At 35.7% G+C, this 26746-nt stretch overlaps 1 protein-coding gene and 1 long non-coding RNA gene across 2 annotated transcripts; one reads left to right on the top strand and one right to left on the bottom strand.

The window, feature by feature from the left end:
* Positions 1-14169: 14169 nt before the first annotated feature.
* Positions 14170-18022, bottom strand: LOC104107885 (cyclic phosphodiesterase-like). Its single transcript, XM_009616799.4, has 3 exons — positions 17485-18022; positions 15998-16052; positions 14170-14528 (listed from the first exon to the last, which is right to left on the bottom strand). The coding sequence occupies exons 1-3, from the start codon at positions 17812-17814 to the stop codon at positions 14326-14328; spliced, it is 588 nt and encodes a 195-aa protein (XP_009615094.1). The 5' UTR covers positions 17815-18022; the 3' UTR covers positions 14170-14325.
* Positions 18023-18099: 77 nt separating this feature from the next.
* LOC138906511 (uncharacterized) lies at positions 18100-23841 on the top strand. Its single transcript, XR_011413925.1, has 2 exons — positions 18100-18351; positions 23583-23841. It is a non-coding gene; the product is annotated as an uncharacterized lncRNA (long non-coding RNA).
* Positions 23842-26746: the final 2905 nt, after the last annotated feature.

Here is a 26746-nt window from a genome sequence, read left to right on the forward strand (position 1 = left end):
TGGAGGACATGCTCCGTGCATGTGTGATGGATTTTGGGGGTGCTTGGGATTAGTTCTTATCACTTGTAGAGTTTGCTTACAACAACAGCTACCAGTCGAGCATTCAGATGCCTCCGTATGAGGCCTTGTATGGTAGGTGTTGCCGGTCTTCAGTGGGTTAGTTCGAACCGGGCGAGGCTAGGCTCTTGGGTGCAGACTTGGTTCAGGATTCCTTGGAAAAGGTTAAATTGATTCACGATCAACTTCGTACAGCCCAATCTAGACATAAGAGTTATGCGGATCGGAAGGTTCGTGATATTGCATTCATGGTTGGTGAGCGGGTCTTGCTCCGGGTTTCGCCTAAAAAAGGTGTGATGAGGTTTGGAAAGAAGGGAAAGTTGAGCCCTAGGTATATTGGGCCTTTTGAGATTCTTGAGAGAGTTGGAGAGGTGGCTTATAGACTTGCACTACCACTTAGTCTCTCTGTAGTTCATCCAGTGTTCCATGTTTCCATGCTCCGAAAGTATCACGGCGATCCGTCTCATGTGTTAGACTTCAGCTCAGTCCAGTTGGACAAGGATCTATCTTACGTTGAGGAACCAATGACCATTTTTGACAGACAAGTTAGAAAATTGAGATCGAAGAGCATCGCCTCAGTAAAAGTACAGTGGAGGGGTCATCCGGCCGAGGAGGCGACTTGGGAAACCGAGCATGATATGCGCAGCTATTATCCTCATCTTTTCACCACTCTAGGTAAAGTTCTAAACACGTTCGAGGATGAACGTTTGTTTAATAGGGGGAGGATGTAATGACCCGGCCAGTCGTTTTAAAAGATGTAGCCCTATTTCCCTATTTACTGCTCATTATATACTTTATAACTATTATATGACTTGCCGGGGTAATAAGTTCGGGTCCGATGGGAGTTTTAGAATGAATTGGAATACTTAGTTCCAACGTTTAAAACTTAAGTTTAAAAGGGTAGCTGGATGTCGACCTATATGTAAACGACCCCGGAATAGAATTTTAATGATTTCAACAGCTCCGTATGGTGATTTTGGACTTAGGAGCGTGTTCGAAATTTTATTTGGAAGTCCGTAGTTAAATTAGGCTTGAAATAGCTAAAATAGGAAATTAAGTTTAGAAGTTTGACCGGGGAATTGACTTTTTGATATCGGGGTCGGAATTTAGTTCCAAAAATTTTCATAGCTCTGTTATGTCTGGGCAGAGAGTTTAAGTTCAGAAAATTTTTCATTTTTGACGAATTGGAGCTTGGGGAGAGGCGATTTTCGGGAGATGTTTTTCAGAGAAAATATCAGGATAAGTGTTCTTAACTCAATTTTGGTTAGATTACTCGAATCCATCCATGTTTTTATCATTTAATTGGTGAATTAAGCTGGAAAAATTTGAAAACCCTCTTGGATAAATTTGAGGATTTGAGGGTCGAATTGTTATCGGAATTTAGCAATTTTAATATGGTTAGACTCGTGGTTGAATGAGCGTTCATATTTCGTAACTTTCACCGGATTCTGAGATGTGGTCCCCACGGGCGATTTTTGAGTTAATTTCGGATTTTTATTGAAAAATATAGTATTTTACTTATGAAATTGATTCCTATAATTTTTGTTGACTGTATCGAATTATTTTGGCTAGATTCGAACCATTCAGAGTTAGATAATTGAGTAAAAGGCCTACTAGTGGATTAAATTGGAGCAAGTCGAGGTAAGTAACTTGTCTAACCTTGTGTGGGGAAAATTTCCCATAGGATTGGTATTGATGTGAAAATTATAATGTGTTGAAAGTCGTGTACACGAGGTGACGAGTGTGTACACTGGATAAATATGGAAAAATATATTTTTAAATTGTGTAGATCACTGTCACAAATTAATTAAAGTATTTTATTCGATTATATTCATCATCATTGATCTATTTTATATTCCTAAATTTTCTTGACATTTTTCCTACTATTGTTTTTACCTGTTTAGTTGAAACTTTGCTTTCTTTTATTCTGTTCATTATTTGAAGGTTGAATTTTCTTAAATTAACTATTATTAAAAATGAAGTATTTTACGTTTAATAATTGGATGTTAAGTCAAGATGTTAAATTTGTGGAAATATTATTTCTGCTGAATATTTTGTAAAGATTTTTGTATTCATTGTGATTGAGTCGTGAGCTCCGTATTGTGAAAATAATAGATATTATTTTGCTGAATATTTTGTGAAGACTTTTGTATTTACTGTGATTGAGTCGTGAGCTCCTTATTGAGGAAAAATATTCTGATTTTGATTTATTTTGGCAAGTTGAAATATTTGGGCACTTGAGGTACAAATTGTGATATATTGTGATGTTGATATGCATGCGGTGGTATAAGGTCTGGGTGTTGAAATGCATGCGGTGAGATAAGGGTGGCTTGATATGCGTGGCTAGTAGGGGAACTATTATAAGTCATGCGGTGTGATAAGGGTGGCTAAAATGCGGGATGCTATTTCGGAAAAATATTTTCTTTAAAATTTAATGTGAAGGCTCCTGCGGTGATATAAGAAAATGAGATATTGTAAAATTATTTATTATTTGGGACTATGAGGCGGTACCTCGGGAGTGCCATTTTTTATATTTATTTATGGCCGTAGTTGCCTTTGATTATTATTGTGATTTTCTCAAAGTTGAAAATTTTGTTTGTTTCCGCGAGGTATTATTTGCCCTTATTATGTGTAGTTAAAGGGTGACATACTATTTATTTGATTCATTTTCTTTGTCATTTATTGCTATTATATTATTAAACATGTCACCATGTCTTTTATTATTCCAGTAGGGCCTGACCTGACCTCGTCACTACTCTACCGAGGTTAGGCTTGGCACTTACTGGGTGCCGTTGTGGTATATTCATACTACACTTCTGCACATCTTTTTTTGTGCAGATCCAGCTACTCCTTATCAAACCAGGTATTAGTGAGTTAGCTGAACGCGGAGACTTCAAGATATATCTGCCAGCATCCGCAGATCTCCAGAGTCCCCTTCTATCTTTATTACGTTGTTTTCTCTATTCACATTATACTTTGATGTATAAATATATTCGTACTACTTCTTTAGAGCCTGTGACTTGTATTTCACCGGGTTTTGGGAATTATTTTATATAGCGAGAGGTTGAGAATTTAAAAGTTTTTAATTGTTATTTTAATTATTCCGCATATTGATAGGCTTACCTAGTCTCAGAGACTAGGTGCCATCACGACAGCCTACGGAGGGAAATTTGGGGTCGTGACACTTTTTCTCTTCATAAGTACATGGACTCTGACTAATACTCAGTTTAAAGTGTTTAGTAAGAGGAGTACTAGCCACTTTTGCATCTATCATATTGAACCTCTTGAGTACCTTCTCAATGTATTGTTTCTTAGACAAAAATAACTCCTTTCTATCTCAGTATCGGTGGATTTGAATGCCCAAGATTTTCTTTGTTGGCCCCAAGTCCTTCATCGGAAACGATTTGCTCAACTACTTCTTAAGGACTGCAATTCTGGATTTATTCTTACCAACAATAAGCATATCATCCACATAAAGCAATAAGATAATAAAATCATCATCAGAGAACTTCTGGAGGAATACATAGTGGTCTGAAGAAGTTTTCTTGTACCTTTTTTTTTCTATGACATATTCAAACTTCAAATACCATTGCCTTGGAGCTTGTTTCAATCCATATAGGCTCCTTTTTCAATTTGCAGACATAGTTTTCTTTTTTCTCAATTACAAAACCCTAAGGCTGCTCCATACAAATTTCCTCATCTAAATCACCATAAAGAAAATTAGTCTTGACATCCATCTGCTCATCCTCAAAATCTAGACTTGCGGCTAAGCCTAGAACCACACAAATAGAAGACATATTCACAACATGGGAGAAAATTTCATCAAAGTCAACTCCCTTCTTCTGGCCAAAACCTTTAACAACCAACCTCGCTTGTACCTAGGCGCAGAGGTATGATTATCTTGCTTTATTCTGAATATCCATTTGTTAGATAAAGCTCTCTTACCTTTCGGCAATTTCACTAGCTCATATGTGCCATTCTCATGGAGTGACTTCATCTCATCTTCCATGGCTTCTATCCATTGATATTTGTGAGTATCTTACATGGATTCATCATATCTCTCAGGTTCTTCCATGCAGTCAAAAGTATATACTCATCAGGAGAATAGCGCATGGATTTTTGCTTCTCCCTTGTAGATCTTCTAAGAGAGGTTTCAGGAGCATTCGAAGTAGTTATATGAGCAGGAATTGGTTGTTGATCAACCACAAATTCATCAACTGGAGCATCCGTAACATCTATACTATGATGATAATTTTGATCTTGATCACTATCTTCATATTGTCTTGGGTTCCTTCATGTGCAATAAGTGCCTTTGCAATAGAAACTGGATTAATATCAACTAAGCTCTCATTACTCTGAGAATCTATCTTCTCAGCTTTATCAATATATTCAATAGTCTGGTCTTCAAAGAATATTGCATCACGACTTCTAATAAGTTTATTGTCAAGTGGATCATAAAAACGATACCCAAACTCATCTTGACCATAACCGATAAAAATGCACTGCTTAGATTTGACATCCAGTTTCGTTCTTTCATCCTTAGGAACATGCACATAAGCTTTACACCCAAAAACTCTCATGTGATCATAAGAAACATCTTTGGCAAACCAAAATTTGTCTGGGACATCACCATCCAAAGTAACAGCAGGAGACATATTAATAACATAGGCAACAATGTTAAGTGTTTCTGCCCAAAATGTATTTGGAAGTTTAGCTTCTGAAAGCAAACATCTAACTCTCTCAACTGGAGTTATATTCATCCTCTCTGCCAAACCATTCAATTGAGGCGTCTTGGGCGGAGTTTTTTGATGACGAATCATTATTCCTTGCAATAGTTATCAAAGGGACCACAATATTCACCACCATTATCAGTGCGAATACATTTTAATTTTTCCCCAGTTTCTCTCTCAGCTAAGGCCTGAAATTCCTTAAACACGCCAAGTGCTTGATCATTAAATTTCAAAGGATACACCCAGAGATGACGAGAGTGATCATCAATGAAGGTCACAAAGTAAAGTGCACCACCTTTTTTTACTTTAAAAGGACCACACAAATCAGAGTGTACTAACTCCAATAATCCGGGCTTTCTTGAAGGGGGGTGGCTATGAAAGGAAACCCTTTTCTATTTTCCAGCTAAACAATAGATACATATTTCCAGCTTTGCTTGTTTCACCCCAGAAAGCAAAATCTTCTTAGCTAAACACGTAATCCTCCTCTCGCTCATATGACTCAATCTTCTGTGCCACAATTCTGTTAAAGTATCACTTTCCACCAAATTTATGGAGTTATTAAGAATAGAGCCATGTGTCACATATAAATGAGAAGACTTGACTTCTCGAGCCACTGATAATGAGACCTTGGTGAGCTTCCATTGGCCATTAAAGAAGGCATTATGGTAACCTTCATCATCTAATCTTCCCGTGGAGAGCAAATTCAAAGGAAAATATGGAGCATGTTTGACATATTGAAGTACTAACATTGAACCATTATTAGTTTTTAAACAAACTACCAAACACCTTAACTTCACTAGCATTTCCCATCTTTAACACTCCAGAATCAACAGAAGTATAAGATGAGAAAACGTCTTTTCTTGGTGTGACATGTGAGGTAGCTCCAGAATCTACTATCCAGCTCGTCTCATGGGATACCAAATTGATGACGTTTTCATCATAAGCAAAAAGAAGGTCATCTCGAGCAATAGCAACAACATTGTGCTCGTTATTTTCAACTTTCTTTCCTTAGCTAATGTCTTGCTTCAACTTGTGGCAAAATCTTTTGATATGTCCTTTCTTGCCACAGTGGTTGCATGTAATATTATGGTATTTGGACCTTGACTTACTTCTTCTTTTACCTCTATTCCTCGAACCTCTTGTTCTATCTCTCCTCCGATCTTCTGTAACCAAGATATTTGCTTGTGAGGACGAACCTTGATATTTTCTCCTTACTTCCTCGTTCAAAACACCACTATTGGCATATTCCATGGCTACCTTTACCTCCAGGAGCTGAATTTGTCAAAGAAACACGAAGAGTTTCCCAAGAGTCTGACCGAGTAATAAGAAGCCAAAGTCCTTGTATCTCATCATCAAAATTAACTCCCATTCTAGACAGCTGATCAAGGACGCCCTGAAAATCATTTATGTGATCAAGAATAGGGCTTCCCTCCTTATATTTAAAGTCCATCAATTGCTTTAGCAGGAATAACTTGTTATTCCCAACTTTTGAAGCATAAAGAGTCTCTCACTTTTCCCACAATGATCTTGCATGCGTCTCGTTCACAATATGGTTGCGAACATTATCTTCAATCCATTGTCGTATATATCCACATACTTGTTGGTGCTCAAAATCTAAATCTTCATCAGATATACTCTCGGGTTTATGAGCTGCAAAAATGGGTAGATGCATCTTCTTCACTAACAACAAGTCTTTCATCTTGCTTCTCCAAATATTATAATTGCTCTCATTTAAACATACCATCTTGCTCATATTCGCCTCCATTCCATAAAAAACCTGGATAAATAACCAAGGCTCTGATACCATTGTTATATCGAGGAAGAGGCAAACCCGAAAATAAAGAAGATAAAGAACACCAAATTTTAACGTGGAAAACCCTTCAAATCGAAGTTAACAACCATGGGATCACAAAGATCCAAAAAGATCCACTATAATAATAAGAGGGTTACAAAAGTTCTCTAAATTGACTACACAACAAGTGTCAAATACCTATCAACAATAACAACAAGAGCAACAACAAATCAATTGAAGAAAGAGGAGAAGCAACAAAACTAGAGCTTCTGTTCGGCACTCAAAATCATATGCTACGGACCTTTAAATCCGATCTCCACTGTGCAAATCAAAGATCAAGATGTTACGAACACTCAGTCAAAATTTCAACCCGATCCAACGGTCAACGAATCAGACAACATGATTTAAAGTTGGCTGGTCGGAATAAAAATCTGCAGCAAAATAAATATCTTTCTTCTCTCTTCTCTCTGGATGAAAGCTCTCCCAAAAATTACTCTTGAGTGCTTAAGCCTTTCAAAGACTTATACCAATGAGCATAAACAATTCTCTAAGATTATCCTATTTATAGGTAATGAGTGGTTCTTTCTCTTAAAGCCAAAACTAACTCTAAATAGGAATAAAAGTCGAATCCAATTTCGAATAGGAATGGAAACCAAAAGATAATAGGATTAGGACATTGGGCCTTTGGCTGGACAACCGTAAAAATAGCATGGACTAGCCAGTTTTCGGACTGGTAATTGAAAAATAGCCAACGTTTGCAAAGTCATTGAAAAATAGCCACTATTTTGCTGCAACACGGACCAGTCTAGCATATTATACTGGAGATTGGTGCACATGTATATGAACTTCCAGCATATTATGCTGGAATTCCAACACGCGAAAAGTTCCAGAATAATATACTGGAGATTGGAGCAGTTGTGTATGAACTTCCAGCATATTATGCTGGATCGTATATTATACTGGAACTCCAGTATATTGTGCTGGAATATTTTCCGGATTTTGAACAGTGCTTTCGTTCAGATTTATCTTTACATGAAAAGTGACTAAATTTCGATTACTTTTGAAACTGTGGCTATTTTTCAATTACCACTTGTAAATTTGACTAATTTTTAATTTCTCCGTGGACAACTTGGGCATGAGCCCAACAACTCAATGTTAGTGGTGTACAAAACTTTAACTTAATATTTAAAATCAATTGGAGTTGGAGGTGTTAAAACTCCAAAGTCGTCCATATATCGACCAGAAAATACGTGATTTTGAAGCTTTGAAGTTTGAGTAGGTCAATAACAAAGTCTGACTTTTGTGCAACTTATATCTACCTATTTTCCAACTCATTCGCAGCCCAAATGAATGTGCCATTAATGATTTATTCCACACCCCACATGCTCTAATGGCTGGCGAATTCTAATCACCAACTTTGAACTTTGAGACCATCTTCTCAACAAGTTTCTTACTTGTTAACCATCAAAGAAACGAAAAATAGCACAATGTTTACTTTCAGTATGAAACACAATATTTTCTGTGTAGTATTTTTGTAAACACTAACTATTTTCTTATTGTACGGGGCCTTGTTCTTATACAGGCACTTGTAAAATTTTGAAATTTTCAACAAAAAAGCTTGTTGAAGGTATATATATATATATACACACCCACTTGTTCTAGGCGGCTAGGTTGAATAAAGTTCAAGTTGTTCATTAAAGTAAAAGTATAAAAGAGAATATAATATTCACGAAATATTTGTATGACTAGCCAATGATCATCCATATGGTAAGTCGTAACCAGAAGAATAGTAACATGTCTATAAGCTGAAAAGTTCTCGATATTATCCACAATTCTTTACATGTTCATAAGCAGTTGTACAAGTTGCAAATTAAGAACTTTTTTTTTTGTTGATTTAATTACCCTTTACCCACCGCCACCGTCCATCAACTTATATACCTTCTAAAGTAGTACTTAGTAGTTCTTTAAGGGGGAAAATTGTTTTGTTTTTTCATGGAAAACGTTTTTTCTAAGTCTATCTTATTGCACATGTTTTTTTCTAAGTCTATCTTATTGCACATGTTTCTTTCACTAAAAGAGGAGTACTATTTTCGTAACAAGAATGTGTATAATAAAAATATCTCTTCCTCTAAATTGATTAAAAAAATTAATAACAAACAAATAAACAATATTACATTTCAATTTCCTAAAAGTTTTATTAAGGTTTTCTCTTAAATAGTAAAATAAAAAAATTAGGTAAAGAGTAGCCGCCAATACATAATGTGAATCGCCTAGTAAGAATTCTGTGTTGGCTGTTTGTTAGGTACTCTAAAAGTTTCTAACGTTGTGGAAAATAAGCTGGCAAAAGGCTATTCCTTTGTCCATTTTCCTTATTTAAGAAAAATTGTACAACGGCCGCACAACTTTCCTCTTTAGCCCACATAAGTATATGAACACCAACAATTTTCAAACCTATTTTTACTTTTTTTTGTTCTAATACTAATAAACAAAGGAACTTTACGTCTTTTAGCTACAGTGAATAAAATAAAACGACTTCATATGTTACAGCATACTCTCGCTGTTCCATGTACCACTAGTAAGCGGGAAATGGTTAAATATTCCTTGAATAAAATTTTAGATGTTAAATGTTGGAGAATCTAAAATGTTCTTGGGAAATGTAAAAAGGGAAGTTCACGTGGTATACCTATTGAAAACACCAGTTAACTCAATATATATTTAAAATATTTATTTTACATTCTATATCTACTTTATAAAACCTTATTTACTTTTTACATCTTTAATATCATTATATGCAATTAAACAAATTCCACCTTTTAAGAGATTAGATTATCTCTCACTCAAACTTGATAAATCTCTTAAAACACTCCATCATCCCAAGGAATTTAGGATTATACATTTTCACCTAATCTGAACCCGAATGATTTCTTGTTCCAAATAAACAACCCTCTCTATTCTTTCCTATGGCATGTGGGTGCAGAATGAGGAAGGATATGAAAATCGAGTATTTATTTTGTACAAGACAATACCTCTTTACCATTTATCTTTTAGATGAAGTGTTTTATTTTTTTTTGTGTTTTTCTCTTACATCTATGTAATCAAAAGAAAAGTTAAAATAAGGTAAAAATATTTTAATTTGGGATACAATATCTAAACTACAGAAATAGTAGAATATACTGTTCAAATCAATACACCACAATATTCTAATTACAATTATAATATTCAAATCAAACACGCCGCACTATTCTAATTTGGAATACAATATTCAAGCCAAACATACTAAAATATTTTAGTGTGCGATACATTATCCAAACTAAATATACTAAATTACAATTGATTAATGAAGAATATAGTATTAAAACCATCACACTATAATATTCTAATAAAAAATACAATATTCAAAACCAAACATATCTCAATATTCTAATTGGTAATATAGTATTCAAATCAAATATACCATAATATTCTAATTTGGAATATAGTATTCAAATCAAATATACCATAATATTCTAATTTGGAATATAGTATTCAAACCAAACATACCACAATATTCTAATTTGAAATACAATATTCAAATCAAACATACTTTTATTTATATTTATTGTGTATATATTATTTTACTTAGAATATTAACATTCTTTAATAGTATACAATGATTACTTTACTGTATTCTTTTTAATTGTATAGAGGAAGATGAATTTCTATAACGACAAAGGTTCCCAGAGTAAAAGAAAATTGTTTAATGGATAATTTTTAATTTTCGTCCAAGTTTGAAACGGATGGAATAAGATTTTGAGTAGATTTTCTTTGTGTATATAACTTTCTTTAACTTAGGGGACATATTTATTAGGTAGTTATTATCCTTTAACTAAATAGATATGTGGGGTAATTAATCGATGTGTACTACATGTAATTTTATGAGTAAATGACGTTGTATGACCGTCCAAACATTTTAATAGCCCATGTTTTCATCTTTGACCCGAAATGACCTTTAGGCCCAATTCTTTTGCAAGTTGTAGCCACAATTCCCAATGCACTTCTCTTCCCAATTCATTCTTATTTCCTACTCCTCCAGTTGTTTGTTATTCTCCTCCCACTTCCATCATCGATATAATCACCACCAATCCAGTTTATCTCTACCGCCGTTCTCACACTACCACTCTAGCTTATCTCCACCATTGATCTCACTATCATCGATTCACCATATTTTTATAAGTAAATCTTCATCTCCCTCTCAACACACACTCAAATCTCAACCCCAAAATCAAATCGACCAACAACCATCCCTTGCGAATAGAAAATTTATAGAAATAATTTTTTTTGCCTAAAACATCTCCATCACTACCTCTAACCGATTATATTTTTATTATCTTCTGTGTTGCTTCCTTCCTCTTCTATAACAATCATGCAATTCTAGATCTGTAAGGAATTATAGCAAATACTTGGCTAGTGATATCTATCGGCCATGGTTGCAATCAGATAAAGACTCTAGTGACCTTACCTTTCGCTTTCCTTTTCGGCTACGACTTTTTTGCAGCGACCTTACAAATATATATATGTTGTATAATAGGTGTATATGTACTATTATACAATTTATATACACTATTTATACAATATAAATGTTGATGGTGGGTTATTGGTGTTTTGAGAGCCATTTTAGAGGTTGGGCTTCATGATTCTTTTGGATAAATTTATGTGCATTTCCTAGGAAGAAGTAAAAGGTGAAGTGTATTTGTGGAGATGGTTGTTGCTTCTTCTTCTTCTGCTGGTTTTTGAATATGAGATGTATAATTAGTGTATCTCATATACAATAAATGTATATTTTGTGTATCTTTTATGTAATATCTATGTATCTATATACACTTTGAGTTTTTATACAATATATACTGATTATACAATATACATATATACGCTGATTATACAATTTCAACTACAAGAATTTCTTTGGTGAGCAAAAAAAAAGAGATGGAATTGTATATACACTATTACATTGTATAAATTTTGTATATAAAGTTTATCCTATATTTTTCAATGTACCCCTAAATCCTAATGTATCTTTAGTGTATCCTAAGCATTTTAGTGTATCCAAAGTATATATATTTCTTATAAAAAAGTATATATATATTGTTCTACGATGTATAAAAAGTGTATATATTATTCTACAATGCATAAGAAGTGTATATATTATTTTACGATATATAAAAAGTGTATATACACTTTATACTAGTGTAAAATATGTATATTGTGTGTATAACATATACATCACATTCTTTTTTTTCTTATATCACGAGTATTTTTGCTTATACAATATCATATTTTTTAGATTAGATTAATAAATTTTTTAGGTTCTTAATAAAATATAAAAAATATTAAAATTTATATGTAATAGGAAGAAGTTTGGTGGTTGCAGAGGTGAAAGTGCTCAAAATTTAGCAAAAAAAAATCCTAAACATAAAAAGGAGGTGAACTGTTTGAAATTAAAAAAATAATAATTTTTCCTTGTGTCATAACAAACAAACAAAAAAAATTCTAAAACCTAAAAGGAATTGTTTTATGGACTTAAATGGAGTTGAATAAAAAACTAAGGCTCCCAAATGCAAAAGGGAGTTCAAATTACAAAAATATTAGGGGGACGCTAGTTTTCTTGTTTCAGTTGCTAGCCCTTCCAATTAGTTTTGGGCTATTAATTGTATGGTTTATTTTGTGGCTACCGATTATCATTAGTTTTTACAGGATGGCTATAAGTGATAATAGCTCTAATTTTATTATTGAAGTATAGTGTGTTAAGGATTCTTTAAAGGGGGTATACGGTGTAACTTCCCATGTAAAAAAGTCTTTGTGGCTTCATCTTGTCTGTTCTATAACTGAAATGGAAGCATTTGCCAACAATGATAATCTAGCCTAATTGAGCTAGGCCCATCCCAAGTATCTATTGGGAGATTTAAGCAAACAGGCTATTTCAGAGTCGCTGTATATGTCTTGAGCTATCAAAACGGGCCAGTCCAGCCCAAGATTTGTGGGCTTTTAAATTTGGTGGACTAGGCCGACCCGGGCCGCCATATAAATGTGTCTTAAAATGGCCAGCCCAATCCAGCCCTAAGAGAGCCGCGGGCTAGGGCGGCCCGACCCTTCAATGTTTTTAGAAAAAAGAATTTCTTTAAATCCTTAAATATTTTTTCGTGACAAAGTCGATTAATCATGTAAACAACTTCTGTTTGGTTAAAGCATACAAAAAGCTTGATAGTTGATGAGGAATCTCGTAATTGAAATGCAAATTTTCTATATCTCTAGTTCTTCTTTTTTAAAGTTATATGAATATTTTCTTAATATTTCATTTTCCTCAGATTCAGGGATTATTTCAATAAGTTTATATACTGAGGTTTTTTAATTTAGGATTAATATCATTTGCTAATTTCATCATTATAGTCCATAAAATATTTAAAATTCCTGAAATCTGCTAGTGGTCAATTTTTTTTGTGTATTTAAAATTAATCTTTTTCTATACTGCAGAGCAGTTTAAATATTAATAACATATTAAAGTAATCCAAATTGATCATTGGCCACTTAGAGTCCGTTTGGACATAATAAATTTTTTACTTTTTTTTAATTTTTTTTACTTTTTTCGAAATCAGTGTTTGGCCATAAAATTTTCAATTTTCACTTGAAGATGAATTTTGAAATTTTTTTAAAAATTTGAAAAACTCCAAAAAGCTGTTTTTCAAAAATTTCACTCAAATCACTCACAAAACTTCAAAAACAACCCAAAATTATATTCATGTCCAAACACAATTCTAATTTTCAAATACCATTTTCATTTGAAAAATTTTTTACTTTTGTTTTGGAATTTTACAATTCTTATGTCCAAACGCCCACTTAAAGTAATATTTTCCTTTGAAAAAGATTATTATTGGCCACCTAAAACTTTTCGAGTTCGTTATTAATTAAGCAAAAGAAAAATTAATTTTGTCATATTTCATGCATGTCAAAAATCTAAATTCTAGTTGATATGGAAAGGTAAATGAGCAATCTGGGGTTGGGGAATGGGAATTAGAGTTAATAATTTTTACTTTTTTAAATATTAAATATTTAATAGTTAATTAATTTTTGGCCCAGGCCCAAGCCCAGGCCCAGCAGGCTGACTTGGGTCGGACTGATAAGCCTCAATTTTAAATGTGCTCAAATAATCCTAGTCCAACCCTACCTAAGTAGCGGGTTGGGTTGGGCTCATGGGCCAAGCACATTTTGACTATCCCTCCTTCAAAAAAAAAGTGCGAAAATAGCCTCCTGGCCAGAAGTTGGGAGTCAATTTCCGACGAAGACTTTCCTTGCCACAACTCATGAGTTTAGTATTTGCTCCTGCATTAGCATTTTTTTCTTTTTCTATTCCGTAACGAGATTCATAGATGAACATGTTAGGCATTTGTACACCAATGTGTACGAAAGGAAGTAATAAACCAACTGATTATCATCCTAATTAGCAAGTGCTCATCTAATAGGGCAATATACTTCATGATGATAATAGCAGATTGGTTTGGCAATTAAGAAAATTTAAGCTTGTTTTTAAGCAATGAAGAAACCTTGAAAACATATAGGTAAAGGGAAGTCCAAAGTTCTTATTTTTAGCACATTAAAAGAGTAGTATATATATATTACAAAGTTCAACCTAGCAACTGCAATTCAAGGTGTAAGGTAAAAGTAAACAGGATGAGTTTTTTTGCTCAAGGACATTTTATTGCTTCAGCATGCTACTTAGGGTTGAAGACTGTACTCCTCTACTTTCTCCCATGATTTGCAGCTTTTGTCTTCAGTGTCTGTTTTACACAATGCAAGATGAGATATCGGGAAGCTCAAGCTGCAAATTCCCTCGTCGAGGATATAAGCCTTTTCTTGAGCTTTCTTCTTTTCCTCATCAGTTAAATCGCCGTAGAGAAGGCTCAAATGTGGCATATAAGCTGGCATGGGCATGAAGGTAAAATATGAGCATCAGAAAAACTAACCCACATAATCCTCTTTGGCAAAAAGAAGCATTGAAATAAAATCAAAGGAGAGGGCAGGACCAGAGTGAGTAACTTATCCCTTTATTACAAAAATCAAAACTGATGTGCTAGAACCCTGAAAGATCGGTACTAAGGAGTAAGTAGACACAAATGGTAAACTAAATGTTATCCCGTTTTTCAGCCAAGAAAAGGCACGAGTTCCAGAGCCCAAGCACCAAAGTTTGGGGAATTCATGTACTAAATTTGGTCACATGCGATAAAGATAGCACATGCTAAACAACCAAAGTGCTGACAGTTTGAATTTGTACTTGATGATGTGATCACGTTTTCAAATTATTCATACAAATTCATCATTTTTTACTTCCAATATCTAGCATTGATGATTTTGAATTATGGTTACAGCATTTTACATGTTCTCGCTGTTACCCGCCCAGTCCCCCTCCCCCCTCCAAAATAAGAGAAAAAACCAGATGTTCGGGATTTTCTTAAAAGAAATTAGCGGTGATTCTACAACTCTGCTGTGACCCTTAACAGCAGGCAAGGGATTCCAAACCATCTCGTAAGTTTCAGCCACATGTGTCACCAATTTTGTCTATAATATATAGTGTGACCATGCTTGTGGAGTTCAATATCCCAATGAGCTTTATCTTTGCTACTCCCTCCGTTCCAATTTATGTGAACCTGTTTGACTGGGCACGGAGTTTAAGAAAAAATGAAGACTTTTGAAATTTGTGGTCCTAAACAATTCAATAAGGACCCAGAGTATTTGTGTGGTTATAAAAGCTTCTCATTAAGGGTAGAAATGTAAGTTTAAGCAAAATTGTTTCCAAATTTAGAAATGGGTCATTCTTTTTGGAACAGACCAAAAAGGAAATAAGTTCATAAAAACTGGAACGGAGGTAGTATCTTAAAACGAAATGAGAATTTCATCTACGACGTAGGGGATATGATGGTGAGGGCGACGAGGAGTTTGAGAATGAGGTGGGAAGCAAGGGTGAAGCCACCTTTTGCTTAGGGTGGTCAATTGACCACCCTTTATCGAAATATTATACAAAATTACAATGTATTTATAAGTAAAGTATTAGATTTTAGATGTATATAACATATATTGAACATCCTGTGTTAAGAAATATTTTTACTTCTTTCAAGTCTGAACACCCTTGGAAATTTTTTTGGCTTCGCCACTGGTGGGAAGGAGAGGTTCAAGGGGTTTGCCACAGAAGTAGAGGACTGTTGAGCAAAATGGAGAGGGAAATAGAAATCAGGGTGAGCCATTTTTATTACTCAGGAAGTTCAATAATTTAAGAAGGCATTCAGAAAAAGATAATGAGTAGCCTACGTGAAAGATGCAAAAACTTTTCATGACTACAACTCTAGAAACTGAATGAGGCACAAATCTAATGACAAAAGAATGTGTATCTTACTTCCTGTTCTGTTGTAACCAAAGTGACTGCAGCAGTGAGCACTAGCCTCCACAACCTGGAACAACAAATTTCAGGTCACCAATCTCAGCAATTGCACCAAAATTGTACATAAAAGTGGTAAAGAATAAGAGTATAAGACTGCTTGAACTAAATTATTTTTTATACACAACATAAGAGGTAAGACTGCTGCTGAATTCCCGACCCCCAACCCCACCCTACCCCATCTCTTTCCTTTTTTGCTCCAAATCAGTATTTTAGAAGGTAGAGGTGCAAAGGGTAGGATGTTACCCAAGTTATGGGGCATAAGCGCCACGAGTTATTTAAGTAATGTATAAAGTTTAAAAGCTAAAAGAGTACAGAATTAAATTAAGCATCTAGATGTAATGATAAATGTACATAACAATGTATTAAGTTACCAATTTTTGATTTTGGAAAAAAATATTATTTTTTCCAGTGCCAATTTAAAGTTATACCAACTAATTTAAAAAAATTAAAAAGAACAATATTTGGAATGTTCAAGAGAGACAATCTAAGGTGTAATGTGCGTATAGGACATTTTTAGGTATGGAGCGAGTTTGCAGAGGGCAATTGCCCAGCCTCACTTATAGAGACATTTGCCCCATGAGGCTTCTGCTCAACATGACTGACTCAGTAATGTTGAGCCCCTTACACATTGGGATGAGTCTCAAAGCATGTTCAACTGCCTTTCCAAGCGTTGCTCCCAATACAAAAATTCTACAGTGATAATTTTGTCACCTGGCCTTCATTTCCTATGGAAAGTATTGAAAATGTAAAACTTTGGCATTTCTAGACCCTGCTAGAGGAAAAGTTTCAATAGACCTTCATGTTTGAGTCTCCTTATACTTAGGTAACATTTGTGAATACACAAACTTATGCTTTCCTTGGAAATAAGCAAATGGAACAGAAACCAAGAGAAAATAAGAGGCGGCAAGATAGGGATGAAACCGTGAAAGTGAAAGGAAATTATTCCTCATTTTATCATAGGTGAAAGCAAGAACGGGACCAGAACATTTTCAGCTTGTTAAGTGTCCCACATTGGTTGGTGGAATGGGTGATTGTCTCCTCATATGGTCTTGCGAACCATATGAGGAGACAATTAAGAACATATATTGTGCAGTAGATTGAAGTTCAGCACACTAGACTAATCTTCGTGCGGTTTATCTTACTAAACAGTCCACATTGTTGATTGCAAAATCAGCCATTAGCTTTATTCTTTGTTTAAGCTCCATTAGTCAGAAATTCAACAATTGCTGGATGGACTATGTTCTACATCAAATATTTGCTCATTGAACAAATTACCACTACATAAGCTGAAAGAACATAACATTGCTCATCAAGCCAACTAATTATACCAACTGCATTTCCTAAATTCAACTTTTGAAAACAAAAACTAGATAATTGAAATTACCAAGAATAGCAAAATAACCCCAAAAAAGAAAAGCAATGAAGAAGTTGTAAAATTTTACCTCAGTGGTAGGGTGAAGCAAAAGGTAAACACACTGATAATAGAAAGTGCCACAATCAACTTTCTCCACTGTAGCACTATAAGGCTTCACTGTGTCACAAGCTTTCTTGAGCCTGTCAAGTGCCTCAGCCTCAGTCAACCGAATTGCTCCGACGACCGTCACGTGAGGTTCAAACTGGGGCCCACCGAACTCCGATCGGAGACCCTCCATCAACTTCTTCACCTTCACTCTCACATCCTCCGGCGGCAGAGCCCACACAGAGTAAACGTGCTTTTCCAGCACTGCTTCACTGACTTGTACCTGCTGCATAACTGTAGTAACAGCCTCCATCAGAACGGAATTGAACGATAGGATGAAGTGATGAACCAATAATTCGAGAAAAACCAAGGAATCTGACGAGAAATAAATTATGGGTGTTGAGATTTGATTTTTATGATTTCATTTATTATCACTTATTTTTGGTTTATGATTTGGACTCGAGAGGTAATGGAAATCTTAGGGAAAGCACAAACGGGTATATAGTTAACTAGTTATGTGTGTTGCAAATAATCTTAATTATTAATATTAATAAAAACTTACCATCTTGCTACATTCTCCGTTATGTTCTAAAAGTAAAAACTTATCCGCACAGTATGTATACACCCGCCTTAATTAAGTTAATCATAAAAGATAATTAAGGTTGTTAGGAGTCTTATTTCTAATAAATAAATAAAAATTAAAAAGGAATTAACGAAATAAAATATAGGCTTGCCGTGCCTTCTCTTTTATTTCGGGCGGCTCTTCAATTTCATGTTCTCCCGTGGTTCTTCTCCATCACTCTCCAAGAACTATTGCTGGTTTGGGAGTTAAAAAATTGGCATATAACAGGTTAGTTCATACTATTTTTAAAAAAATGGCATATAGAAAGTTAGCATATAGGTTTGCCGTGCCTTCTCTTTTATTTTGTGCATATTGTTTCTGCCACTGTTTTTATTTCTCCATTGCCGCTGATTGAAAAACCTCATTGTTTTACTTATCTTGGTACTTGAAAAATTAGAAGTATCGGTACTCTTGAAAACATTAAAACAAATACTCGTGGTTTGACTTTAGGACTTAGGAAAGTCTTTTACGTCAATTAATGTGTAGAAACGAAAATTCTATATGTGTATTATTTAGGAGTATTCTGAGTTATACTATCTCCAAATTTTATTTTTAAATATTATTAATTTGGTCTTTTTATATTTTGTTACATGAATCTGGCTAAATTTGATTATAGTTGTATAAATTTTTCTATTTTTTCTGTTGTTATATATATCACCAAAATTTATTTCTTCTTTTGTAATATCAGAATGTCAAATTTTGAGAAGACAAACAATATTGAGAGTCATGAAGAGTCATTAGAAGACATTAGAATTGAAGAGGATGATGAGAAAATAGAAGACGAGAAAGTTTCAGAAAATTACATAACTGAATTAGAGGAAAAAATGAAAGATCAAATTGTTAGGGACAAGGACGAAGCTTATAACTTATATTGTGAATATGCACATTATTAAGGTTTCAGTGTAAGGAAGGATAAACAATATTACTTTCAAGATGTGTAGTGATAAGAGAAAAACGATTTGTGTGCTATAAGCATGGGGAAAAAGATGAAAGGCAAAGGAAATCCAGTAAGGCATCTTGCAGTCACATAGACCCACGATCAAAATTTTCTGCAATGATAAACTTTAAGCGTCAATTTCCTAATAGTCCTTTCGTGGTGGATAGATTTGTTAAAGAGCATAATCATGAGATGGCTTCACCGAAAAAGAGTCACTTGTTAAGATCTGCTCGTTCAATAACTAAAACCAAAGGGCTAGTGATTGAAAATAAGGTTAACGTTGGTATAAAGCCGACTGCAACATATTCTTACTTGGCAGAAGTTTCTGGAGGGACTGATGTTTTAGGTTATTCAAAAAAAGATTATTTTAATTTTATACATGAGTTGATGAAATCTAAGGTGGAAGCTGGGGATGCTCAGAGTGTTGTTAATGAATTTAATAACAGACAAGCAAATGAGACACTCTTTTATTGGGATGTTCAGCTTGATTTGGAAGGGAGTATAACTAACTTCTTTTGGAGAGATGGTCGATCTAGAATTGACTATGAGATAGTTGGTGACGTTGTGTCTTTTGATACCACATATCGAACAAATAAGTATCGTATGATTTGTGCACCATTTATTGGAATAAATCATCATTGGCGGAATATAATTTTTGGTTGTGCTTTTTTATCTGATGAGTCTGCAGAATCTTTCAAATGGTTGTTCTCTACATTTTTAAAGTCAATGGGAGATATTGCACCGAAAACTATTATAACTGATCAAATTCAAGCAATGGCAATTGCCATTAGAGAAGTGATGTCTGGCACTAGACATGGATTGTGTCAATGGCATATATCTCACAATGCCCCATCTCATTTGGGCCCACTTAAGAATGATAAAGGTTATTCTAAACTTTTTAACAAGTGTATGTCCGAATGTGATTCTATTACTGAATTTGAAAAAATGTGGGAGATGATGCTTACAATGCACAATGTAGAAGAACATAAGTGGTTGAAGAATCTTTATAATATTCGACAGATATGGTCTACAACTTTTAATAATGATGTGTTTAGTGTTGGATTGAAAGCCACATCTCGAAGTGAATCTACTAATCATGTACTAAATGGGCTTGGAGATTTGAGCATTTATTTGCATATATTTGTGACTAATTATAAGAAAAATATAGTAAATAAGTGGCGTCTGAGTGAAGAACATGAAGACTTCAAATGTAAACAAGGTAAGCCTACTCCTACTGTTAAAGGTAGTCCAATTTTAACTCAGATTTCTGCAGTCTACACTCATAAGATTTATAACATGTTTGAGAAAGAGTTTCTCAAAGAAGTTAGGGCATGTTTTATTGAGGTACAAGTATATTGTGATGGTCAAGTGTCCAAATATGAAGTAAGAACGTATAATTCAAGTAAGAGTTGGTTTGTTGAGTTGGATCCCACAACTTTACATGTTACATGCACTTGCAATAAGTTTGAATCTATGGGTATTTTATGTGCACATTGTCTGCTGATTTATTCGTTAAATAAAGTTTGTGAAATCTCTAAGGAATATATTTTGAGAAGATGGACCAAAGATGTGAGGAAAAGAATAAAAAATTTGCCAAGTCAAAGTTGTTCTATGAATAGAAGTTCAGAATCTGAGATTATTTACACTAATAGTGTGATGCAAACTTGTTATAATCTTACTCATCTTAGAAAATATAGTGTTGTGTGTTGGAGAGATTTTTCAAAGACATCTCGAAAATGCTTTAGATGAGTTTGATGATTATCTAGAGAAATTAAACAATACTGTTGCCTATATTTCAGTAAAATATTGTGAGAAAAATATTGAAGACAACAAGGTATTAGAGCCTATTTATGTAAAAGCACCAGGTGTTCGTAAAGAGCGTATTCTACACCATTGGGAGAAACCCAAAAAAAAGAAAAACTCTCAATCGACCAATGGGAGAATTAGTAAGTATTACAATACAAGTCTTTGTTGGTTTTACCTTTTTTATAACAATCTAATTAGTTATTTATTTACATAGAAATCTCAAAAAGATGTTGCACCACCAATAAAAACTTGTTTGAGGACAATGCTTACACTCTTCATGTAACGATCCGACCGATCGTTTTGAGTTCTAGCACGTCATTCAGTGGTTGGAGACCCTGAGCATTTTCACTCCAGGTATTATTACTTGTACGCGTGGTCGGATTTCAATTTCGGGAAGTTCGGGGTTGGTTTGGAAAGAAAATTCTAATTTCGAAAGCTTTAAGTTGGAAGAATTGGTTAAAGTGTAACTTTTAAGTAAATGACCTCAGAATCGGGATTTGAAGGTTCCAACAGGTTCGCATGATAATTTTAGACTTGGGCGTATGTCCGGACCGGGCTTTGGATGACCCGGGAACGTTTCAACGCTTATTGTAAAAGTTGGCACTTTGGAAGGATTTCATAAATTTGGGTTGAAGTACATTTCAATGTTATCAATGTCCGATTGAGATTTCGAGTCTGGGAATAGCTCCGTATGATGATTCTGGTCTTAGGAGCGCGTCCGGAATTGGATTTGGAGGTCCTTAGGTCATTTTGGGGTCGTTTGGCGAAAGTTAGAAATTTGAAGGTTTTTGAGAAGTTTGACCGGGAGTGGACTTTTTAATATCGGGGTCGGAATTTGATTCTGAGAGTTGGAGTAGGTCCATAATGTTGAATGTGACTTGTGTGTAAAATTTGAGGTTAATCGGACTTGACTTGATAGGTTTCGGCATCGAATGTAGAAGTTTGAAGTTCTAATGTTCATTAAGCTCGAATTGGGGTGTGATTCATGATTTTGATATTGTTTGAGGTGATTTGAGGCCTCGAGCAAGTCCGTGTTATGTTGTGGGATTGGTTTGTGTGATTGGACGGGGTCCCCGAGGGCCTCGGGTATGTTTCGGGATGGTTTTGGATCATGTCGGGCTGTTTTGGACTGCTGTTGCTGGTATCTGATTTCCTTCATCGCGAACGCGAAGGGTGTCCCGCATTCGCTAAGAGGAATTTGAGGCAGCTGGGTTTTGGCCTTTGCGAACGCAAGGCGGAGGTCGCAAATGCGGAGGGTTGCCTAAGGAAGCTTACGCGAACGCGACACAGGGGTCGCGAATGCGAAGAAGAAAAGCAGAGTGGAGACATGGAGTAGTTTGGCCTTAGCGAATGCGGAGCTCCAGCCGTGAACGCGAAGCAGTGGTGTCTGTAGCCTTCGCGAACGCGAGGCTTTGAGCGCAAACACAAACTCGAAGAAGGGCCTGGCCTGGGCAGATTGTTTTAAAGACGGAATTTGACCATTTTTTTGCAATTTTTCATTTGGTTGCACGATTTTCGGAGCTCTTGGAAGGGAGATTTTCGTCATCTATGTCAAGGTAAGTGATTCCCACCTATTGCAAGTTAAATACTTGGATTATATATGGATTTAGACATGAAATTTATAAAAATATGAGATTTTAATAGAAAACCTAGAATTGGTAATTTTGGATATTGACCATGAATTTGGGCATGGAATTGAAAATAAATTATATATTTGAGTTCGTGAGGTTATAGGTAAAGTTTATCTTCGAAAATTTTCGAAATCCGGGCACGTGGATCTAAGGGTGATTTTTATCAACTTTTCTAGCGGAGTTGGAAATTTGTTTAAATCGAATTGTTGTGAGTATTAGAGTATATTTTTATGGGTTTGCACATTTATTGACTAGTTTTGTAGCGTTGGGCATATGTTTGAATTGTTGTAAAGGCTTGGGATCCGGCTATGGAACTTTGGAGCGAGGTAAGTCTCCTTTCTAACCTTGTAAGAGGGAATTAACCCAATAGGTGGGGGCTACGTACGTACGAGGTGACGGAAATCCGTGCGTAGCTACTAATATGTTTATGTCTGGGTAGTCTAGGACCCATATCATGTTATAATTGCGATGCTTGCATCCTACTTGTTAATTTAAATTGCTTAAATCATATCAAAACTTGGTAAAGGAACTTTAAAAAGGTTAAACTTCATTTACTTGACCGCTAAATGAGAATTTAAAATTTTAGAATAATTGCCCTTAATAAATTTTGAATTTGGTTGTTTAATGTGTATTTTCTCTTTTGCGGAGCGGGCCGAACGCCTCAGCAGATTAAATAGATGCATCTATGGTTCACGCCGTTTGACTCACGACAGTGCACAATTTAAATATTTATGTTGGAGCGGGTCGTACGACCACAGAATGATTTGCGCATGATTGAACTTGATTTCTTTGGAATTTACAATAAATGATTTTGCCTCCTCGGCCTGAGATAAATTGTTAAATAATGGAAAACAAATTTGGAGATTTCTTATGAACAAAAGAATTGTTTACTTATTTCATGACATTGAGCTTACATCTGTTCTACGTAATCCATGCCTAATTATATCATTGATATCCTATTTATAGCCCATAGTAAGTGTCAAAATCGACCCCTCGTCACTACTTCTTCGGGGTTAGGCGGGATACTTACTGGGTACGCGTTGATTTACGTACTCATACTACACTTGCTGCACATGTTTGTGCAGGTACATATATGTTTTGTGGCCTTGTGGGCGCAGAGGCGCGATTATGGCGGGAACTTAGGTGAGCTGCATTCTATACTACGATCCGCAGCCGGCAGAATCTCTTTCAGAGTACTTATATTTTTTCTATCCAATTTGTATTCCTAACAGCTGTTGTATTTTATTTTATATTTCTAGTTAATGCTCATGCACTTATGACACCGGATTCTAGGATAATTATGGGTTGTTATGTATTGAATTTGTTAAAAAATATTATTATTTATTCTGTAAATTCCACCTTTTGCTATTTAATTGAAGGAAAATATGATTTCAGAAATATTAAAATGAGAACCCAATTAAGTATTTATTGTTGGCTTGCTTGACAGTGGTGTCCGATGCTATCACGACCCTTTTATGAATTTTGGGTCGTGACAACATAGTATCAGAGCACTAGGTTCACTTTGGTCTCACGAGTCATGAGCAAGTCTAGTAGAGTCTTGCGGATCGGTACGGAGACGTCTGTACTTATCTTCGAGAGGCTACAAGACTGTTAGGAGCACTTCCCTTTCTTGATTCCTCATCGTGTGATTTGATTCTTTTGAGGCTTATGCCTTCATTTCCTTCCTATTCGATCTCATGCGACGTGAAGCGCCTGCTATAAATTGAGAATAGAATAATTTTAATAGTACTACAGATGTGGTGCAGGGTGTTTCTCCCTGCATATTTGATTGGGCTATTGTCGTCGCCTTGCGGAAGGTCGTTCTGTCATTTCAGCTCGGTATCAGTAATACCTAAGGTTTTGAGGTTTGGCATTGATTGTTATATTGATTGTTTGGTATCAGTAATACCTAAGGTTGTGATGTGGTGTCGTCGCCCTGGATTGAATGTGTTAAGTTCGCCGATGTTATGGTCTTCATCAATTTGCCTTCGGGACAGGGTAGTGTGAAGTAGTAGTGGGGAAGCGGCTGTCAGAGATCGCAGTGTGCAGTGGTTCAGGATTTAATTGGTGGTCCGGGTGTTGAAGGCTCAAGGAAGATGATCTTCGGAAAAGATTAAAGTTGGTAGCGATCGATTGGTTCAAGTGCTACAGAGGTAGATTTTGAATTAAGGTAGCAACTGGGCAACAAAGGATGAGTAAGAACATGTGGGAGGTGTCTTGCGGTGGTTAAATTTCTAGAAGGCCAAGTATGAGAAATAGAAGTCGAGTAGTTGCTTAAAGGAGAGGGGTTGACCAAAGTGGGAGAGTGGCAGAGTAGCAGATGGGCTATGTGGTAGGAAAGCTACACGCGTTGAGGAAAGTTTAGAGTGATTTGGAACTCATGGTGGATAGTGACTAAGTCTACGAACTTAATTTGGAATATTGGCTGCTATACGGAGAAGGGTTGGATACAACAGAAATGAGTTGCATGGTATGAAGAAGGATACAACATGACTTTGGATTGGAATGTATTGTCGTACCTTTAGTTGATGTCCATGGGGATTGAATGGACTTGTAAAGCTGGTGAATGAGCACGGGCTCAGGGTCATTTACTGATTTTGTAGTAATTGTATCCAGTGCAGGGGCATTGGATGATGTCGGCATGGAGTTTCCACAAGCGGGTTATCTCTATGAGCAGGTTAGCGATTTCGTGGTGTTCATGAAGCTTCTACAAAGAATTTCTACTGATTATTCAGGAAGAGGTCGAATATGTGAATAGGACTAGTGATTCAGAATGTTCATGAAATGTTTAACATAAAGATTTTGAGGCAAATTGGCGGGTAATTGTGCAAGATCATGTCAATGGGGGATAAGGAGTCTTGGTGGATTCCAGAATTATGCAATGATACCTTCAAGCTAAGTGGGAGAGCGCCCACTGCCTACGATTGGATTGCATGGTTGTCTACTTGTGAGATTTCTAGTTATTGGCATATTGGTGGGTTATCACGACTGAAGAAAGAGAACACTAGTGGTAATTTGAGCAAAGGATTTGAGGAATGTGTGCTGTAATTGGCCTTATTGATTCATGTTCAGGATTTGGGAAGACTCAGAGTTTATGCTTCGTGTAGATGTGATGTATAAGGAGAGGAATTCAGCCGGTTGTTTCTTCGAGAGGGTGTTCATGTGCTAGCATAGCCTTGGAGTTTGATTATATTTGGGAACAAGTCAGAGTGGGTGACTCTCAACAATGGTTCTAGTGGGTTAAAAAAAATTAAATTAAATTAAAGTGCGGTGCCTAAGAATTTCGAGCCAGTAGTATGGTTAAGTATTTGGCTTCTGCAGTGGATTATGAAAGGTGGCTTGGAGTGTTCTACATTATCGTCGGTCTGCGGTGTGGCATTTGAGGAATGAGATAAAATAACTTCGGATTCATAGAGGGGTTTTCATAATGGGTATACCAGTTGAAGATGCGAACATGCGCCTAAGGAGGGTATGCGATAGTTCGTGGGTTTTGGAGACAACGTGGTCTCGTGAAATAAGGTCACTCAAGATGAGTGCGTATTTGGGTTCATGATATTTTGAATAGAGCTATTATTATTCCGAAGGCAAGTCCGAAGTAAATTAGAAGAAGTGGCTCAGTTGGTAATTGTCGAATCGGCACGGTTATGGCAGTGACCAGTTTCTCCAGTGTAAAGTTTTACATGTGGTTTGTGGTTGTACACTTGGGCTTGAGTGCCACCACAACTTGGTTGATTTGGGAGGTATTCGATTCGTATGGCTTTTGTGGTGTAAAGGGATTTTCGGAAGAGTTATGGTGGTTTAGACCACCACTTGAGGTTTGTATTTTCTACGGTTATGAGAATTCAGTCGCGTGTCGCTATGGTTCTCCTGAAATGAGTTAAGTAAAAGGTTTCTATATGATAAAGTGTTTATTCTATTAGTAGTTAAGGAGTTATGGTGAAATTCTTGTACCGTCGCGTATTGACATGTTAGGTGCAGTGAGCAGCATGGAAAAAAATTGGAAGCTGAGGATCAAGGTTGCGGTTCGGTGTTGACAAGAATGTCATGAGCTCGGATGATCAGGGAAGAATTCAGATGTTTAGAGTAAGCTGGTATTGTCTTTAGTGTCACCTGAGATCGGTGTCCTGTGTAAGAGGCTTTGTGTACTGATTTGTGGCCTCTTGATTTGCTTTACAACATTAGTGTGGCCGGTGGTATGAATGTGCAGACTTGTTACCTGGTGCGGAAGGTCGTGGGAGCGTATCCCACG

This window comes from Nicotiana tomentosiformis, chromosome 2 (genome assembly GCF_000390325.3).
Source record: "Nicotiana tomentosiformis chromosome 2, ASM39032v3, whole genome shotgun sequence".
Taxonomy (NCBI): domain Eukaryota; kingdom Viridiplantae; phylum Streptophyta; class Magnoliopsida; order Solanales; family Solanaceae; genus Nicotiana; species Nicotiana tomentosiformis.

Coding starts and splice junctions, on each gene's coding strand:
- LOC104107885 (XM_009616799.4), bottom strand. CDS start 17,814: ATGGAGGCTGTTACTACAGTTATGCAGCAGGTACAAGTCAGTGAAGCA. Junction 16,053..17,484: donor TGCTTCACCCTACCACTGAG/GTAAAATTTTAC, acceptor TTGTTGTTCCAG/GTTGTGGAGGCTAGTGCTCA. Junction 14,529..15,997: donor TGGTTACAACAGAACAGGAA/GTAAGATACACA, acceptor TGCCCATGCCAG/CTTATATGCCACATTTGAGC.